This window comes from Excalfactoria chinensis, chromosome 4, assembly GCF_039878825.1.
Source record: "Excalfactoria chinensis isolate bCotChi1 chromosome 4, bCotChi1.hap2, whole genome shotgun sequence".
Classification (NCBI taxonomy): Eukaryota; Metazoa; Chordata; class Aves; order Galliformes; family Phasianidae; genus Excalfactoria; species Excalfactoria chinensis.
Window position 1 is genome coordinate 24,826,165 of NC_092828.1, and position 16,687 is coordinate 24,842,851.

The 16,687-nt window shown below is 43.0% G+C and overlaps 1 protein-coding gene across 1 annotated transcript in view; it reads left to right on the plus strand.

Moving 5' to 3' along the window:
* PDGFRA (platelet derived growth factor receptor alpha) overlaps window positions 1-16,687 on the plus strand; it is a 34,617-nt gene that overhangs the window by 2,875 nt on the left and 15,055 nt on the right. Inside the window, exons 2-12 of the mRNA XM_072335663.1 lie at window positions 4,495-4,555; window positions 5,749-6,063; window positions 8,373-8,636; window positions 9,351-9,481; window positions 10,850-11,021; window positions 11,125-11,314; window positions 11,836-11,951; window positions 12,446-12,572; window positions 13,399-13,592; window positions 14,010-14,104; window positions 14,206-14,338. Of these exons, the coding sequence (XP_072191764.1) occupies window positions 4,507-4,555; window positions 5,749-6,063; window positions 8,373-8,636; window positions 9,351-9,481; window positions 10,850-11,021; window positions 11,125-11,314; window positions 11,836-11,951; window positions 12,446-12,572; window positions 13,399-13,592; window positions 14,010-14,104; window positions 14,206-14,338 (1,786 nt within the window). The 5' untranslated portion in view covers window positions 4,495-4,506. The remainder of the gene's footprint in view (window positions 1-4,494; window positions 4,556-5,748; window positions 6,064-8,372; window positions 8,637-9,350; window positions 9,482-10,849; window positions 11,022-11,124; window positions 11,315-11,835; window positions 11,952-12,445; window positions 12,573-13,398; window positions 13,593-14,009; window positions 14,105-14,205; window positions 14,339-16,687) is intronic.

A 16,687-nucleotide genomic window follows, 5' to 3' on the forward strand; every position in this document is an offset into this window, starting at 1 on the left:
GCCCAAGGGGAAAGCTTGCAATGGTGAGCCTTCCTGTTTTCTGTGGTGGACAGAAATTGATTGGCTTTTCCATGCTGTGCTTCTGAGCACCTAAACTGGAATCTGAGGGGTTCTCTGAAGTTCCTGAACCTGAAAACCTGAGTGAGATGCATTCCTTGGAAGTGCCTGTCGTGTCCATCCTCTGTGACTATCTAGAAAGTCCAATTCAGATGTTGTGAATTGCTCTCCATTGTCATTTCCTAGTGCTGTGGATTCTGTCCCCATGGGTTAGGCTGAAGGGTTGGGGCTGACCAGAAGGCTCACAGGGTGCCATCCCTCTCTAGGTATCTTGCAGAGCACTAAGATGCTGTAGGAACCCAACAGGGGCTCAGCTTGGTGTGTGGTTGTTCCCACGTAGCTTGGAAGGGATGTGCAGGCTACGCTATAGGCAAATATTTGCAGAGGGTTGTGAAATGAACCTTGCTTGAGGAGAACATTTATGCCAGATTTTTCAAGTAAGAAATTTTCCTGCATTGTTTGTGCCTTTTCCCAGCAAAACCTTCAGATCCTCCTGTTTGCACCGCAGGGTTTCTTTGCTCTCGCAGAGAAATGAGTTTGTAACTTGGGAACTGCAAACCAAGAGAAGTTTCAGGAGGTCCCGACTGGATATTTACATTCAACCAGTGGTTTATGCCACAGGGAGGAAACATTCTCCTCTTTTCTTGGGCTGGAAAGATTTCCCAGAAGGACAGATTGCCACTCAGACAAAATCTCCCCTGAAATTACCCAGCCATCTCACAACAAGGATAATCACATCATTACGTGCCAAGATACGCAACTCACTTACCATCGTATAATTTATGTAAATACAAGCAATGGAGACTTCTCTCTTTTTTTTTTTATCCTCCAAAGAAGAAAAATCGTCATATTTGCATGAAATTAACATATAAGACATTTTATTGTAAGTTGATGTAGGAGACCTGGTTTGGGTTCCAGCTGCTGAGCTGGAGACCAGCGTCTCCTTCTCTTGGACGGGAGGTTTGTTTTATCAACGTGGATCAACATTGCCATCGTGTGGCGAAAAGGATGAACTGCAGCGATTCGGTAGCGGACAGGAAATGAGTTTTGTTGTCTCCAGGCTCCTGGTAGATGGGATGGCTTTCTGTCCTGAATGAGCTCTTTGTTTGATTTACTGCGGTATAAAAAAATACATATACTGCCGGGTCTTCTTACTTCACCGTCATGCTTCCCCTCTAGGTCATGCAGAACAATCGCCTAGGAGTATCATCATCTTTTAAACGTGTATTTCCATCAGCTTTCTGGATATTGATTTTACTTCGTCTTCCACTTGGCAGTCAATGAAATCCTTCCTGGCAGAAAGCCAGCACTTGGCAGTGAGAATTCGGAAGATGGGCTCCTTGCTGATAAAAGTTCTTCTGATGTTCTTTTCCTTTTCTTTTTAATTATTATTATCATTAAAGCACACAACAGAGATACCAGCTTTACAGCCAGTTCCTTCTGAAGCCCAATGATTAGGGCAGATGTGATGATTGCTTTACCCTGGGCAATCAGCCTCCACTCCTGTGAGCATGGCAAACCCCTCATGGCATCACTGCACTTTCACTGTGTGCTCCCATGATTTCTATTTTAACATTATGAGGGTCAGCTGAGGGAGCTGGGATTGTTCAGTCTGGAGACGAGGAGGTTCAGGGGAGACGTTATTGCTCCCTATAACTACCCGAAGGGAGGTTGTAGTGAGCTGGGGGTTGGCTTCTTCTCTTGTGTAACTGGTGATAGGACTAGAGGGAATGGCTTCAAACTGCACCAGGGGAGGTTCAGGCTGGATGTTAGGAAATACTACTTCTCTGAAAGAGTGGTCAGGCAGTGGAATGGACTGCCCAGGGAGGTGGTGGAATCACTGACCCTGGAGGTGTTCAAGGAACATTTGAATGTTGTGTTGAGGGACATGGTTTAGTGAGAGCTGTTGGTGACTGGTGGATGGTTGGACTGGATGATCTTGTAGGTCTTTTCCAACCTTGGTGATTCTGTGATTTTTCAAGCTATGCACAGAATCAAGGTTGGCTCAGACTTACACTGAGTGGGCACTGGCAATACTTCCATAAATCAGTGGCTTCACCAAGATAACAGCAACTTGTGGATTGATGTGGTGATGCTAGAAATGGAACCTGGTGTGTTTACTTGGGGCTGAGATGTGGGTAGTTTGGGACGAGGAGGATTTCCCTGCCATGAAGAAGGTAAAAAAGCCAAATAAGTGAAGAAAAAGTAAAAAAAAAGGTGTTGGTAAATAATCAACTGATGCTAAGCATCTCTGCCTGGAGTAGGAATGAGGAATCTCTCTTTTGCCCAAAGCAGAGGTGTTAATTGTGCCTGTGCTAAACAGTGATTTTGGCGTGCCCGAGTCTGGTGCACAAAGTAATTTAATCCAGGTCAAACAGATGTTGAGTATGGATGATGATAAGTCCTTAGTAGGCTATTCTGTCTTTCACAGTGAATAAATATTGCTCTGGGTTTTGATGAGATTAACGGATCATTGGGGCAAGATCAAAACTATGGATACAGAAAGAATACCCTGCTGGGAAATGCAAATTCAGTACATTCTCGTGTTACTTTAAACTGCTTTAAACTGCGGCACTCAGCTGTTACTGAATGCTATGGCACTCCAACTAAGACCTTAGATTCTAAGCAGCACATTGCAAATGCTATCACCTGTGCTTAATGACAGGGCTGCAGCCCTCAGTCAGCTTTACAGGAGTGTTAAGTCTGCTTCAGCAGAACTTCTGCAGGTTTGTGTGTCAAAGATGAGTTAGTTTTGAGTCTTTTCTCCCTGTACTGCATCCCTTGCATTGAGTAGCCTGGAAAAACATTACAACTGGGGAGAGATCTGCTCATTTCTGATGGAAAGGGCAGAAGAAAAAATGGTAGACGGTGGGGTAACATTGTCTTGTGGATCTTGTTTGGGAGCTTAGGAATCAGGTCAATAAAGCCAACTATGGGAATTCTTTAAAGATTTAAGTGGGTTACTTTATCAGAGAAAATATTGCAAGGTATAGATGTGATAAAAAAAGGAGTAAAGAGGCTGAAAGAAGGAACCTCTTTGATGTCGGAGAATCTGCTATCAGCGGGAGACAGATACTTAAACACATGGCAACTGTTGCTAATTGAAGAATGGGGGCAAAACAGCTCGTCTCTGTTGGAATGTTGTCAGCTGTATTTCTGAGGTTGTTTGGATGTGTTTGGGGGACTGGTATTCTGTAGGTCTTCTAATTCTGCTCCCCAGACCTTTCAGTTTGATTGGAGTGTCAGATACTTCTTGCTTTGCAAAGGAGCACCGCCTGCTCCACACATTGCAGGAGGAAAGAAGGGCTGGTTCAGAAACGCGCCTTGGCATGCTGCAATCATTTTGCTCCCATATGGTGCTGGCATCGCTTTAATGACTGAATGCACCTATGTGCTTTCCTGTCTCAGCACTGTGGAGCAGAATAGCAGAGGATGAACTAAAATTCTCCGGGACCTTTGAGAAGTGGTTTCTGTTTTGACACATCGTCCTTTATTTTACTCCTTTTTCAGGTTAGGGGTTCTTCCACATAGTCTTTATTGAATATACATTGGATTTGGGCCAAATCTGCTCACTATTAACATTGACAAGAATCTCCATTGATCTCAATGGAAGCAATGGAGCTGCTCCTTTGCAAGCCATGCATCAGTCTGCTGGAGGGCTTTGAGTAGAAATAGGATCAGGCTGCACAAAAATGACAGCGGTTGCTTGTTGCCGTTGTTGCTTCTTCACAACTGATGCTTTATGACTATTTGTTTGAAAGCTGAAATTATCACGTATGATGTATGGCTCTTCACACTGCAGTGATGGCAGTGCAGGCCTGTAGTCTGCTGGGTATTTATTCCATCAGAAAATGTTGGCATGTGTTTTAAATAGCGTGTCTCTCAATCAAGGGAATTCTTGGTAAATAAGCAATAAACACTATTGTCTTGTATTGTATTCAGTAAGCTATATATATACATGTGTACAATGGTAAGACAAAAATATCACTTACAATTGTGAGATTTATAAGAAAAGTAGGTTTTAAATATACATTTTCTCCTCCCCCCCAAAAAAGAAGCTGTAAGCAGCAAAGAAGTCAGACACATACAGCATACAGCCTCGTACCCTTTCCAGCTTCGACCCTGCACCAGGACAGGGTGTTTCTTTGGGCTCCATGCCGGATGCCGTGGCAGGCAGCAGGCTGTGTGTGCAGGCTGTTTGTTGCAAGTGCCAGCTCTGGGCTCTGCTTCCAGAATTCAGGAGTGGGGTGGGCCAGAATGGGTGAGGAGCAGCGCTCATGGTGCCTTGGCTGTGTCACAAGCGCCATGTAGCCCCATGCACAACACCAAGCTGGTGTGTGAGTGGGGCCACAGGGACATGCCTGCCTTTAGCAGTGAAGGATCCTGCAAGCTGTTGTAGCTATTAACTGGCTCCCTGTTGCCTTCTTTCTGTTTCAGTTGCCGCTAGCTATGGCTACTCCCCCAAGGACGTTCCTGATCCTGGGATGTTTTCTCACAGGTAATATTCCTCACTCCTCGAAGCCATCACCGCTCCTCAGTAAATCCATGTATAAATTTCCCTTTCCAACATCCACACTAACCCACACCAAATGGCTGGCCAGCCGCCTCCAGCTTCTATTTCTCTGCCCTTCCCCTTGGTAGACCAATAGCAGGCAGAGATCCAGCCGCTGGCCCTGCCATGCTGGAGCACCTCGGCACAGGCCAGGCTGCCTGTGTGGGCCCGGCACCCCCGTCCCCACCACAGAGCTGCCCACATCTGCAGGACGCATGGCGCTGGGAGGGGAGGGCAAGGCTTGCCACAGGGCTGCCAAATATAGAACGGGCCCTGCAGGCTCAGATAACACGTGCAGATGTGGGAAACTGGTTTCAAAGAATGTCTGGGCTCCCAGCGCTGGTTTGTTGTGCAGAGCTCACTTTCACACTGCTTCCCCGGTGAATTCCCCTTTCTTTTCCTTCAGGAACTGTGGGGGTGCACCTTCTCATTTTCCTTCAGGGACTTGGCCTTGCCCCAGCCCACCTACAAATTACCTGTGCTTGCAAATCTGATCACATAAACATAGGTTGCATCTGAAAAGTGGTGCCATCTACAACATCTAGTTCAGCGAAATACAGTTTTATTTGGCCGTAAACTCTCTGTACGCTTTGGCTAGAGGCAGACCCGATGCACAAACTTTGGATCCAAGCCCCTGCTCTGGCCCTCTGCAGAAAGAGATGCCAGATGTAAAACACAGGCGTTGGCTTTGGGAAGCAGTTTCTAACTTTCGATTGTGAGCTTACTTGAACATTGCCTGACCGCTGACTTCCAGACCGTGTTGCACGGAGTGGCCCTGCAGCCCAGCCCTGCAGTGCCCACCAACCAGCAGCCGGGGCAAAAAAGCAGCGCCTACAGCTGGGCAGGAAGCCGAGGTGTGGATTGGGAGCCTTCTCTAACCTCGCCCTCTGTCTTTCACCTCTGGATTTGCCAAACAGAGCGCTGCAAGCAAACACTCCTTGCTTAGCATTTCAAAGGGAGGCCATTTGCCCTCCGCTGGGAACAGCTCTGGCTTTTAACAAGGGCAAATTTCCTGGGGTGTCAGCGCTTCTGAAATGGCCATAAAGGTGCCTGATCTGGGTCCACACTGCCTCCTCTCCCATCCCTGCGCTGAAGATGTGCTGTGTGCTCATGTGTTCTTTATTTGTCTCTTTTTCCAGGACCGCTCCTAACACTTTGCCAGCTTCCTCTGCCGACTATTGTTCCCGACAGAAATGAGATGGTTGTACAGTTGAATTCCAATTTCACACTCAAATGCTCTGGAGACAGTGAAGTGAGCTGGCAGTACCCGGTGACCGAGGGAAGCCACAGGATAGACATCAGACACGAGGAGAACAACAGTGGCCTCTTCGTGACAGTGCTCGAAGTCGGAAATGCCTCAGCCGCTCACACGGGCATGTATGTTTGCTATTATAACCACACGCAAGTGGAGGATGGGGAAGTTGAGGGCAAGGATATCTACATCTATGTGCCTGGTAAGTGGGGGTGCCACAGACCTCCTCAGGGTTGGGTGGGAGGGCTGCCCTGTAGGTGTTTGCGGGAGGCATATTGCTGGGGGCAGCTTGCCCAGTGAGGGAAAGGAAATGGCCTCTGAGCTGCTCCCTAACATGTGAATTGAGACCAGCATCTCTGAGTCTATAGACACATTCTTCTTTCTTTATACTGCTTTTTACATGTTTGGTAGAAGCTTCAGTTCTCAAGAAGGATGAATCTGGAGTTATACAGCAGAACTAGTCCATTCATGGGTGACTTTGGTGGATGCTCCAGGATGTGTGCTGGCCAAACTAGTATCACGCCAGACACTGAAGCAGTCACTGAAGCAGCTGGGGAAGGCCATTTCACCTTCTTCACTTAATTTGAGAGTAAGGAGAAGCTCACACATGCACAGGGCCCAGGAAGTGTAAAGAAGCAGAGCTGTTTTGAGGTGGCTTTTTTAAGTGAGGCTGAAGCAAGAAATGCTGCTGCTGGCCAGCAATCATGCTGAGGCAAGATTAAAAATATGGTGTTTCCATAAAGCATTTGATGCAGTACCTGATAATTTTCATGGTAACCACAGCCTTCCTGGTCCCTGTGCCACCATTCCCTGTAGTGGTGGAAAATGTGTTGGGCCCAAGAAGATATGGCGTTCTTTCTTTACAGAAGTTCCTATCATCAGCTTTGCCCTTCCACTCCCTTCTTCTGGCTAGAAATTCCTTTGAAGGATTTCCACACTATTCATCAAAAATATAAAAAGATTGGATTTTGTTAGGTTTTTTTCCTTCCCTTTATTTCTGTGATTGTGATAGGCACTGCAGAGAGCTGCACCTGGCTGCCTAGCAAAGCACTGAGTATTTCCTTGGTGTTCAGAGGATGAGTGGCAGAAGAGCAGGGCCAGAGGAGTCCAAGCTATGATGTTTGCAGTAAATAGTTTGAGCAGGAAATGAAGGGAAAAAGAAGGGATTGTAGATAATCCTGCAAAACTTATTTAAGTTTTAGAGGAGATGATGCCTGGAACTGCAAGGAGAATTGTGCAAGGGGAAGAGGGCAGGAAAGTATAATGAGGCTTTTCTGAGGCTATTTTGAGGTGGTATTAAGTTTTTGCAGTTCATGATGTGTGATTTGAATGCAGTGATTCTTCCAAGACTTTCTCTACATTTCCCACAATGAACTTAAAACGTTTGTATTCATGTTTGAAGTAATAAGAGGTTGCAGGCTTTGGCACGTGCATTTCAATTTCCAACCAGGTCTACCCACATCGCCAAAAGATTTTGTTGTTAAGTAGGCTTGTAATTCACCTAGTAAAAGGATACAGAGGCAAGAGATGGAAGATTTCCTCAAGAAGAGTTCTTTCGGTTTGATTTTGAAGAGCGTGTAGATTTCAGTCTACCACATATGCAAGGCAGAAACGCCCTGTAATTTTTTCCACTCAGCAAACATGAAGATGTCATAAATGCAGAAACGTTTCCTTTCCTCCAAATTACAGAGAATGATTCTGTTTCCACTATAAACTGTCTTTACAATTGTTTTTCCTGCAATGAATTAGGAGGGCAATGGGTGGCAGCAACCCACTTTGGCCAAGGAAGATTACTTTGAGACTTCACACAATATCCTAGTTTCACTAAAAGCACTGAGAAAACTAAACTAGGTGAATCTTGTTTCTGTTTCAAATTAAGTCGGGAAAATGAATCCATGGATTTGGCAGCGTGTTTGGGATACAGGGCTGTGTTTGGACTATTGTTACAAAGAGCCTGCCAGTGCAGCACAAATACTATTGTTGGAGGGATTTATATTGCTGTTTATTAAATTTCATTATAAAGCTTTGCACAGAAGCTTCAGGCTAGCGGGAATTATTTGTTTATTCCGAATGGCCAAGTGCAGATAATTTGAGGGCTCTGCTTTTTATGTTAGATATGTTATGCAATTATATTTTGAACTTAGTCTTTGGACTGGCCGGATAGGAAAGCTGGCATGTATTTTGTTGACTTTAAAAGAACTAAAATTACCAGGTGTTTGTTTGCTTTTTTATGGTTGAATACCATTGTCTGAAAACCGCATGCTGCAACCATAATTGACTATGTCTCATAAATGCAATGTTAGATATGTTAGAAGCGCATGAAGAGGTGCACCCTGAAGTGTTTTTGTTGAATTTGTGACTTCAATGGCGTCAGCTATATAGGCAACACCAAAACAGATTTCTACTCTACTAATTTCAGTTAGGTCCTGTACTTAGTAATTGACATCCAATTCCTCTACATGGACTTCAAAAAAAACAAGGCGATGTAAACTTACTTTTTGTTTCTTACAGACCCAGACATGCCTTTTGTTCCTTCCTTACCAGAAGACCAGTTCATCCTAGTAGAAGAAGGTGATCCCACTGTTATCCCTTGTCGGACAAGTGACCCAAGTGCTGAAGTGACTTTAGTTAACAGTTTAGACAAGCCTGTCTATGCTTTTTATGACAGCAAACAAGGCTTCGTAGGGAACTTCCTTGCAGGACCATACACGTGCAAAACAATGGTTAAAGGCATGGAGTTCAAGTCCGATGAGTTCCTCATCTATATTTTAAGAGGTATTTATTTATTTTCATTTGGAAAACAAACAAACAGAGAAATAATGTGTAGGCCAGTTCCTTTCCCATATATAAGCTATATAATATATGTAATAAGCTATATTAGCACTGTCATCATGGGGTTATATCAGATACTTCTCTGATGATGAACTCCTTGCTGCTGCAGCTATACTGATAGTCACTTAGTTCCTAGCTCGCTTAGTAGTTGCATACAATTTTCATGGCAATAAGATGTCTTGAACTTTACTTCCTCTCTCAGATGTTTGTAGAAATCTTTTGTAATCCATGTGTTTTCATCCAGTTTGCTGAAACGTAACTTATAAGCCTGACATTTCCCAGTAGTTTCAAACTGTAGGATTTGGGATAGTGAGGAAAAAAATAAAAGATTCAAATATTTTGAGGCCATGGTTTTATCCCATAAGAGGAAGACTTTCAACTTTAGTTACTGATTTGCAAATGGGAAATACTTTTGTACTGCCTGCCTTTGAATGCACTGCATTTGAGATAGGAGCTGAAATTTGAGGCATGGATCATTTCGTAACTGACTTTGTTAAACTCAATGGCTCTACACTTATTGCTTTAAATATACAGCATTTGTATCAGTGTAAATCAGCAGTACTTTCATTGAATTTTTTATGTTATTCTTCTGCAGTGAAATCACTCAATGTGAACATCACATACTAAACTAAATTTGCACTCTCTCTTTACTCTTAGCTACTTCACAGCTGCCTGTTGAAATTGAAGCTCTGAAAACTGTCTACAAAACAGGCGAGACGATCGTAGTAACTTGTGTGGTCTTTGACAATGAGGTGGTTAATTTACAGTGGAATTATCCCGGGAAAGTGGTAAATCTCTCTCTAATGTTTGTTTGTTTGTTTGTTTGGATGTTTATAGTTACTTAATAGGAAGAAGGTGGGGTCGGAAATAATCTTTGCTCTGAATGAGGGCAGCTGAGGAAAAACAACCCAACAAAGTAGTTTGTTTTACTTTCAGGGTACCACAAAAGAAAGTGGTATCGAAAGTTAGAGTGTTGTTAGTAAGTATGCAAAGCACGAGAGGAAGGTGAGGTGTGACTGGGAGCCCATGCGCAGAGGGAGGAATGCTGCCTCTCGGGTCTTGTGCTGGCTCAGAAAAAGAAATGTAGAAATAGAAAGATCTAGGAATGTGTCAGACATCTGCACGTAGAGCTACTGCTGAGGGTGTGAATCTCTAAAATAGCTCTCTTAAATCCTGGATGTTTCAGCATAATATAGAATGATGGGGAATCAAGTTCAGAGCCTTAGTTGCATCTTGTGCCAATGTAAATTACATGACTGTTACAGTCAATGTAAAGAGACTCACTAAAGAGAATTTTTAAATGAGAAAAAAAAAAAAGAGCATGTGAGAACAGTGTTGTAAGAAAGCCTTAAAACTTCGAGACAACCTCAGAACTCTTCAAACCTGCTCAACATCTTTATTCAGTGAAATTTGGTTAGTGTCCCTGTCAGTGGAGAATTCCAGAGCGTACCATATAAAAATTTGGTAACTCAAGGCATGGAGCAGTAGAAATGTCTGCCTGATTGTGATCCCAAATGGCAGCTTTTATTTGAGTAAAGTAAGATCCCCAAAATGAAATGACTTGAGATTTTGTTCCATTTTCTACATTAAATGGCATCTTTCATAACTATCTGCAAAATGTTTTTTATTCTAGCCTCTCATGGTCAACCATTCTCACCATCCTTACCTTTACAGGATTCTTCTCCTTACCAATGAATTATTCTTGTTTTGAGAACAGGGAGGACAAAGCATCTAATAAATGGCTACTTTTTTTTCGCTGGTGGAGGGGATAAAACTTCATTCTTCTTTGGGGGAACTAAAGAAAGAAAATTCAGAAAGTGTCCCTCAGCTTTTCTATCTGAGGAGAAGGTAGCAGGATCAGTGAAATGCACCTTCAGTCTGCTCACCCAAAGCTTGCATGATATTTTGTTTCATATTAACAAAACATGAGAGCTCAGTCTCCTCATTGGTCTGTGGCTGCCCCCAGAAGGACATTATTTTTATAGACAGACCTTTATGCCTGTAGCTTCAAAATATATCCCTGACTGATTAAACAGTTCTTCTGACATACAAGGTTTAGATGGTTGCTCTTGCTCCAGTGGCATTAATCCTCAATTTTCAGCTTAGTTACTTAAGTAAGGCTTTTTTTGTTGTTGTTTTCCTTCTCCAAACTGCAGAAAGAAAAAGGTCTGATAAAACTTGATGATATCAAAGTCCCATCGCAGAAGTTGGTTTACACGTTGACCATTCCTGACGCATCAGTGAAGGACACAGGGGATTATGAATGTACTGCTCGACATGCAACCAAGGAGGTTAAGGAAAATAAGAAAGTAGTCATTACAGTTCATGGTATAGTCTGATTTCAGTGTCCAAAAATTATTAATGTGTTGGAAAATACTCTTTTTGAAAAATGCTGCACAGCATTGTTCATGCATGGCTTTTTCATTTACAGACAAAGGGTTCATTCATCTAGAGCCTCAGTTTAGCCCTTTGGAAGCTGTCAATCTACATGAAGACAAAAATTTTGTCGTCGATGTGCAGGCGTACCCCGCTCCAAAAATGTACTGGTTGAAGGATAATGTGACTCTGATTGAAAACCTTACTGAGATTGTTACTAGTTCAAACAGAGTCCAGGAAACACGGTAAAAATACTCTCATGAATCTTACTTTGCCACAATGGCTTAAGTGTTTCTTCCCTAGAAACCTGAGAGCTTCTGCTTTCTCTTTTCACTGCAGTTTCTTGCTTCTTCCTCAATAACATTTAAAAATCCTATGTTTTCTGCACTAAAGGGTGATGTCTTAATAACATTAACATCTCCAGACCATACAAATCTTGGATTCTGAGTACTAACCCTCTTCAGTCCCTCCAAGAAATTTTCTCTCTAATAATCTTTAGCTATTTCCAGAAACATCGCAGTCTCCGTTGGAGCCAAGCAGAATATAATAATGCCCACTTCTTTCTTGGTTGTGTTTTGCTAACTATTTACTGTTTGAACAATGATTTTAGTGCAAAGGCATGCCAGAAATGCTGAGTGTCAGCGCATTATAATATCGGTATGTCCAGATTATATGTTGCATTGAAGTAGATTTCTTATGTCTGCTTTCAACATACAAACAAAATGTAAGCATACAAAAATACAAACCAGAACTCTCATTTCTGCAGGTTTCAAAGTGTACTAAAATTGATCCGGGCCAAGGAAGAAGACAGTGGGTACTATACTTTGGTTGCTGAAAATGAAGATGAGGTTAAGAGATACACCTTCTCCTTGCTAATACAAGGTAATGGTTTCAAAAGCCTTCCTTACCAGAACTGATGGGCCACAGCACGAATTTTATCCACTTATGTATGGGGTCGACAATGAGTACTGGATTGCCTGGGCTATGGAGATAAGAGAAGTGTGAACTGGGATGTCTGGAGCAGTGCATGTCTGCTGAGTCCTCGTAGCTCTCGTACTGTAATCCTGGCTTTGACTTCTGCACTGGCCTTGTGCCAGAAAGAAACTTTATCCTCCCGTCTAAGTTATTCCAGCTGTCAGCGGGAACGATAACTCATTTAGCATGACATGAGGACGTGGCATACATGCAGCACTTTCTTTTCATGGCTCTAGCTTGGGATACCCTGTGTTCTTCAGCTGACATGGAGCTCCTGGCCAAGTGGCTCTAGCTGCCACTTAGCTGTCAGACAAACAGTACCTGCCCTGCTTTGTTTGAGATTTCAGGCTGCTCTTTTAGACCCCGTTGAATGTTTTAACAAATTCTTGACTCCTTTCCAGTTCCAGCCTTGATCTTAGGCCTTGTGGATGACCACCAAGGCTCTGCTGGCAGGCAGACAGTGAGGTGCTTGGCTGAAGGGACCCCACTTCCTGATGTGGAATGGTTGGTTTGCAAGGACATTAAAAAGTAAGAAGAAGAGGAACTTTGTTATCTAAATCATGACTGCTTTGTTCTTGGCTAGCTCAACATTATTAGTTATCGTACCATGTTTTCTTCATCAAGGGCCAGTAAGCCATAATTCTGATGTCTTTTTGGAGACACACTGCTTATATTTTGAGAGGTTTTCAGTACCCTTCCTAGTGTTAATGTCCTATAGAGCAATGCATCCATTTAACTTTGATAAAAGTTCTGTGTTCAATAATTGAGTATAGTAGATCTTAAAGGTAACTGTTTTCTCCATTCTGAGGGCTCCTGCTACTTCACAGGTAGCTCAGATGCCTCATTAATACTCTTGTGTGCTTATAAATTTTCACTTGAACAATTTCTCCCCGGATTATAATTTTCACGTTCTAAGACTTCTAGACATATGTAGTAATCATTCCTGGTTTTGCTGGTTCTAGACTGTTTTCTTCTGTAGCTGCTGGGAACTGCTGAGCTCTCCCTGAATATGCCAAGGAAAAGGAGAGTAAACATGAAGGGAGGCTAGGAGTCCTGGGACCTCCCAGCTGTGCTCCACTCCTATTGCACTAAAATCTCCTGCCACCTGGGACAGTTGTCCTCTTAGCCCTGCCCCAGGAAGCCTTGTATGGCATGAAAGATTCAGGCAGAAGTAGAGATCCACTGCTGTACTCTACAGGATATGAATGATGCAGGCTTTTTACAGAGGTGGTCTTAAATATTTCTTTAAAAATATAATTAACAGAAGAAAGGCATAGGAAAAGATGATTCCCACTGTGGTGACTCTTTATCCATACCTACATCCAACATGTATTTCCACTGTCAATCTCTGCAGATGCAGCAATGACACTTCCTGGACTCTTCTGACTAACAACATCTCTGATATACACATGGAAGCCCACTTGGATGAGAAGAATATGGTGGAAAGCCAGGTGACCTTCCAGAAGGTAGAGGAAACCCTGGCTGTCAGATGTGTAGCAAGAAACGACCTTGGCGCTGTTACTCGGGAACTGAAACTTGTGGCTCCCAGTGAGTTTGCTTTGTCCTTCTGTGAGATTACAGCAGCCAGCCTTACCTCTCTTTAACACATCTCGTTTTAGTCTATAAGAAAGCTTAGTAGATAAAAACATAAACTGCTGCAAATAAAAATAAATGAAAATGGATTTTATCCACCAAGGAATATCTGAGAATGAGGCATTTTACAGGTCTTTATGGGGTACCTGACTTGTTTTATCATTTTATTATGATTGATCATGGGATGTTCTTCTAAACAAAATAGACAGTGTTGCTCTGGTCTCAGAGAGGCTTTACAGTTACCAGCCCTGGGTGCTCTTTCCATGTCTGTAGGATGTGGGAAGTGCAGAGGTGTGGGAGATGGGTGTCTTGTGCATGTGTTGTGTTTTCATGGCTCTGGAGGAAAATATGGCCTTTCTTTTTACTCTACAGCCTTGCGATCAGAACTGACGGTGGCTGCTGCTGTCTTAGTACTGTTGGTGATTGTGATAATTTCACTGATTGTCCTGGTCATCATCTGGAAGCAGGTAATCTAGAAATAAAGATTTCAGTTTGGATGTTGAGCCCAGTTGGGTTTTGATCTCAAGTCAGACATAAGACTAATGATTACATTCATTGTACTTTGCAGAAGCCAAGGTACGAGATAAGATGGAGAGTCATTGAGTCTATCAGCCCCGATGGCCATGAATACATTTATGTGGACCCAATGCAGCTGCCTTATGACTCCAGATGGGAGTTTCCTCGAGATGGGTTAGTGCTTGGTAAGTTTCCTTGTGGCCTTGAAGGCCAGAGTCTCTCTTTATCTGTTTTTTCATTGTTCTCGTTCCATATCCCCTTCTTCTGCATTGGTGTCAGCCTTGAGCAACTCGTGTTAGCGTTTTCTACACCTTCATTCCAGCACTGCAGTGCTTCAGTTGTGCAGTGCCCATCTCAACACTACTTAAGTGGCCCTTGCCAGAGTTAAATTCCAGCTCCAACAGTCATTGCTGCTAAGACACCCACAAGAAGTGAATCAGTATTTTTAATTTGCAAGACATTTTGTTTATGTGGAGAGGCCAAGGGAAACCTGCAAGTAGTTATATAGTTTTATTAGAAATATTTTTTAAATTATTAATCCATGATGCGCATATATAATTGCTGAGTAACTGAATAATGTGTTTTTGTGGCTACTGCCCTTCTTCCTTCCGCCTTTGATTTCTTGTTCTGTTGTCCCTGCATTAGAGTTCATACAGAATTCAGCTAAATGGCCCGATTTGTCATTTCTATCATCTGAAATTGTAGTGATTATAAACAATTTTAATGTTCTATCCAGAGTGTGCTTTGCATGCACAAATCAGCCGTCTCTTGGAGGTGTCTGTGCATCAAGCTGCATACAAAAAATGCAGGAGAAGAGAACTGAAAGGAGATTTTTTGTTTGATGCTGTTTAGAGAATGCTGTAATTCTCTTTGCCCCACCATAAAGAAAGAATTGATGCTAATTCTTAAAAGAGGCACAATTTTTTTTCTGGCTCAGGGCTGACTTCATGTTCAATTCATGTTGCTAATTGAAAACTAGGAGAGAGTGAATATTTAATGGAATTATTTTATTACAACTCAGACTTTAATTATCTGCCTAAATAGGATTTGTCAGATCTGAGTTAATAGACCACCACTGTGACTTTGTCTCCCTCTGACTCATGAGCACTAGTCTCCTTCAGTGCTTTCCTGTTTACAAGTACATTCATGACAGTCAGAGCTTTAAACACGGGTGCTACTTGTCCTGTTAGCAAACAGGACTGCTCAAGCATTCTTCTTGATGTGGTTGACATTTCTCTGCTGGCTGTTTTGTCTTTTTAAATGTTTCCTGTCAGGCTGATGGGGACCTGTTTTGTTTCTGGGTCTGATAATTCTGGTCTGTGTGGGTTTTCCCTTATTGAAGTGGAAGATGGCAGCAAAGGAATCACACCTTTAACTCAAGGAGGCTGTGAAAGAGGATGAAAAAACATTTTGGCTCATTCAGACGAGTGCTTCCCACTCTAGCTGAGTAAGCCAGCTGGTATTTATTTGTGTGTATGGTTTTTCTTCTTTCTTTTTTTTTCCAGCTAGTAGTGCCTGGAGTGCAGAGCGGCATTAAATGCCAACTCTGAATGTTGGCTGGCTGGAGTTTCAATTAATAAATTAGAGTTACTTTGCACTTTTCTTTTTGATATCCCCTTTCCACTATGTGTAGTGCTTTGCTATTTGAAACACCCAGAAGCCAGCACAGGACCGGGAGATGTGCAACAACTAGAAATTGGGTAATGCAGTGAGCTGCTTGTGTGCCATTCTTCTGGTGCTGTTGAGAAGCTGTGAGGTCTCTGCTCATCCTCCTGCAGCTGGGAAGGCAGAGCAGGGTTCTTTAAGGAGTGGGACCTGAGTGCTGTGGCACCTCAGGGTTTTGGGATGGCGGTAGAGGCTGCAGAGATGCTCCCATCCCTTCCTAACAAACCACCCATTTATCATAGTGGAGTTCATAAAACAAAATGCTCGTCTAATAGATAGAATTAGACACATCTCCATTTGCGGCTTGCAAAAGGCAAGTTAAGGTTCAAGGTTTATAGCATTTAGGGATGTGGTACCTAATTCCTTGTGAGTCTAGAAGCTGGGTATAGAATATAAAACTTGTTTGGCTTTTGGTATTTGTCAAGGATGTTGTGGTTTAGTATGGGGTGAATCCAAGTTTAATTTTGGCCAAAGAGCAGTCTGGTCAAGAAAACTGTTTGGGACTTCATATTTGTAGGCATGTCCTCTAGATGAGAAACATGGCACCTCTGCACTGGTCTCAGAAGACATTGTGGACCTGGGCAGAGCTTGGACTGAAATTAGCTCTCACCCCAGGTACAGTCCCTCCAGAAGCTTCAGGAGCTTGGAAATGATGCTCCCTGCATGGTTCCCCTGTCACAGAGAAGTAGTTCTGTTCCTCCAGCAGGCAGATCCCAGTCGTGCCTTTATACTAAGAATAATAAATACACAATTTAATTTTGGTCTCTGCTGAAGGCCTTGACATCCAGAAAGCGATGGAGCTATTGCATTACAGATGCCTCCAACTTGTAAGCAGTCAGCTCCCACCTGGCTCTGAATTTTCAAGTGCA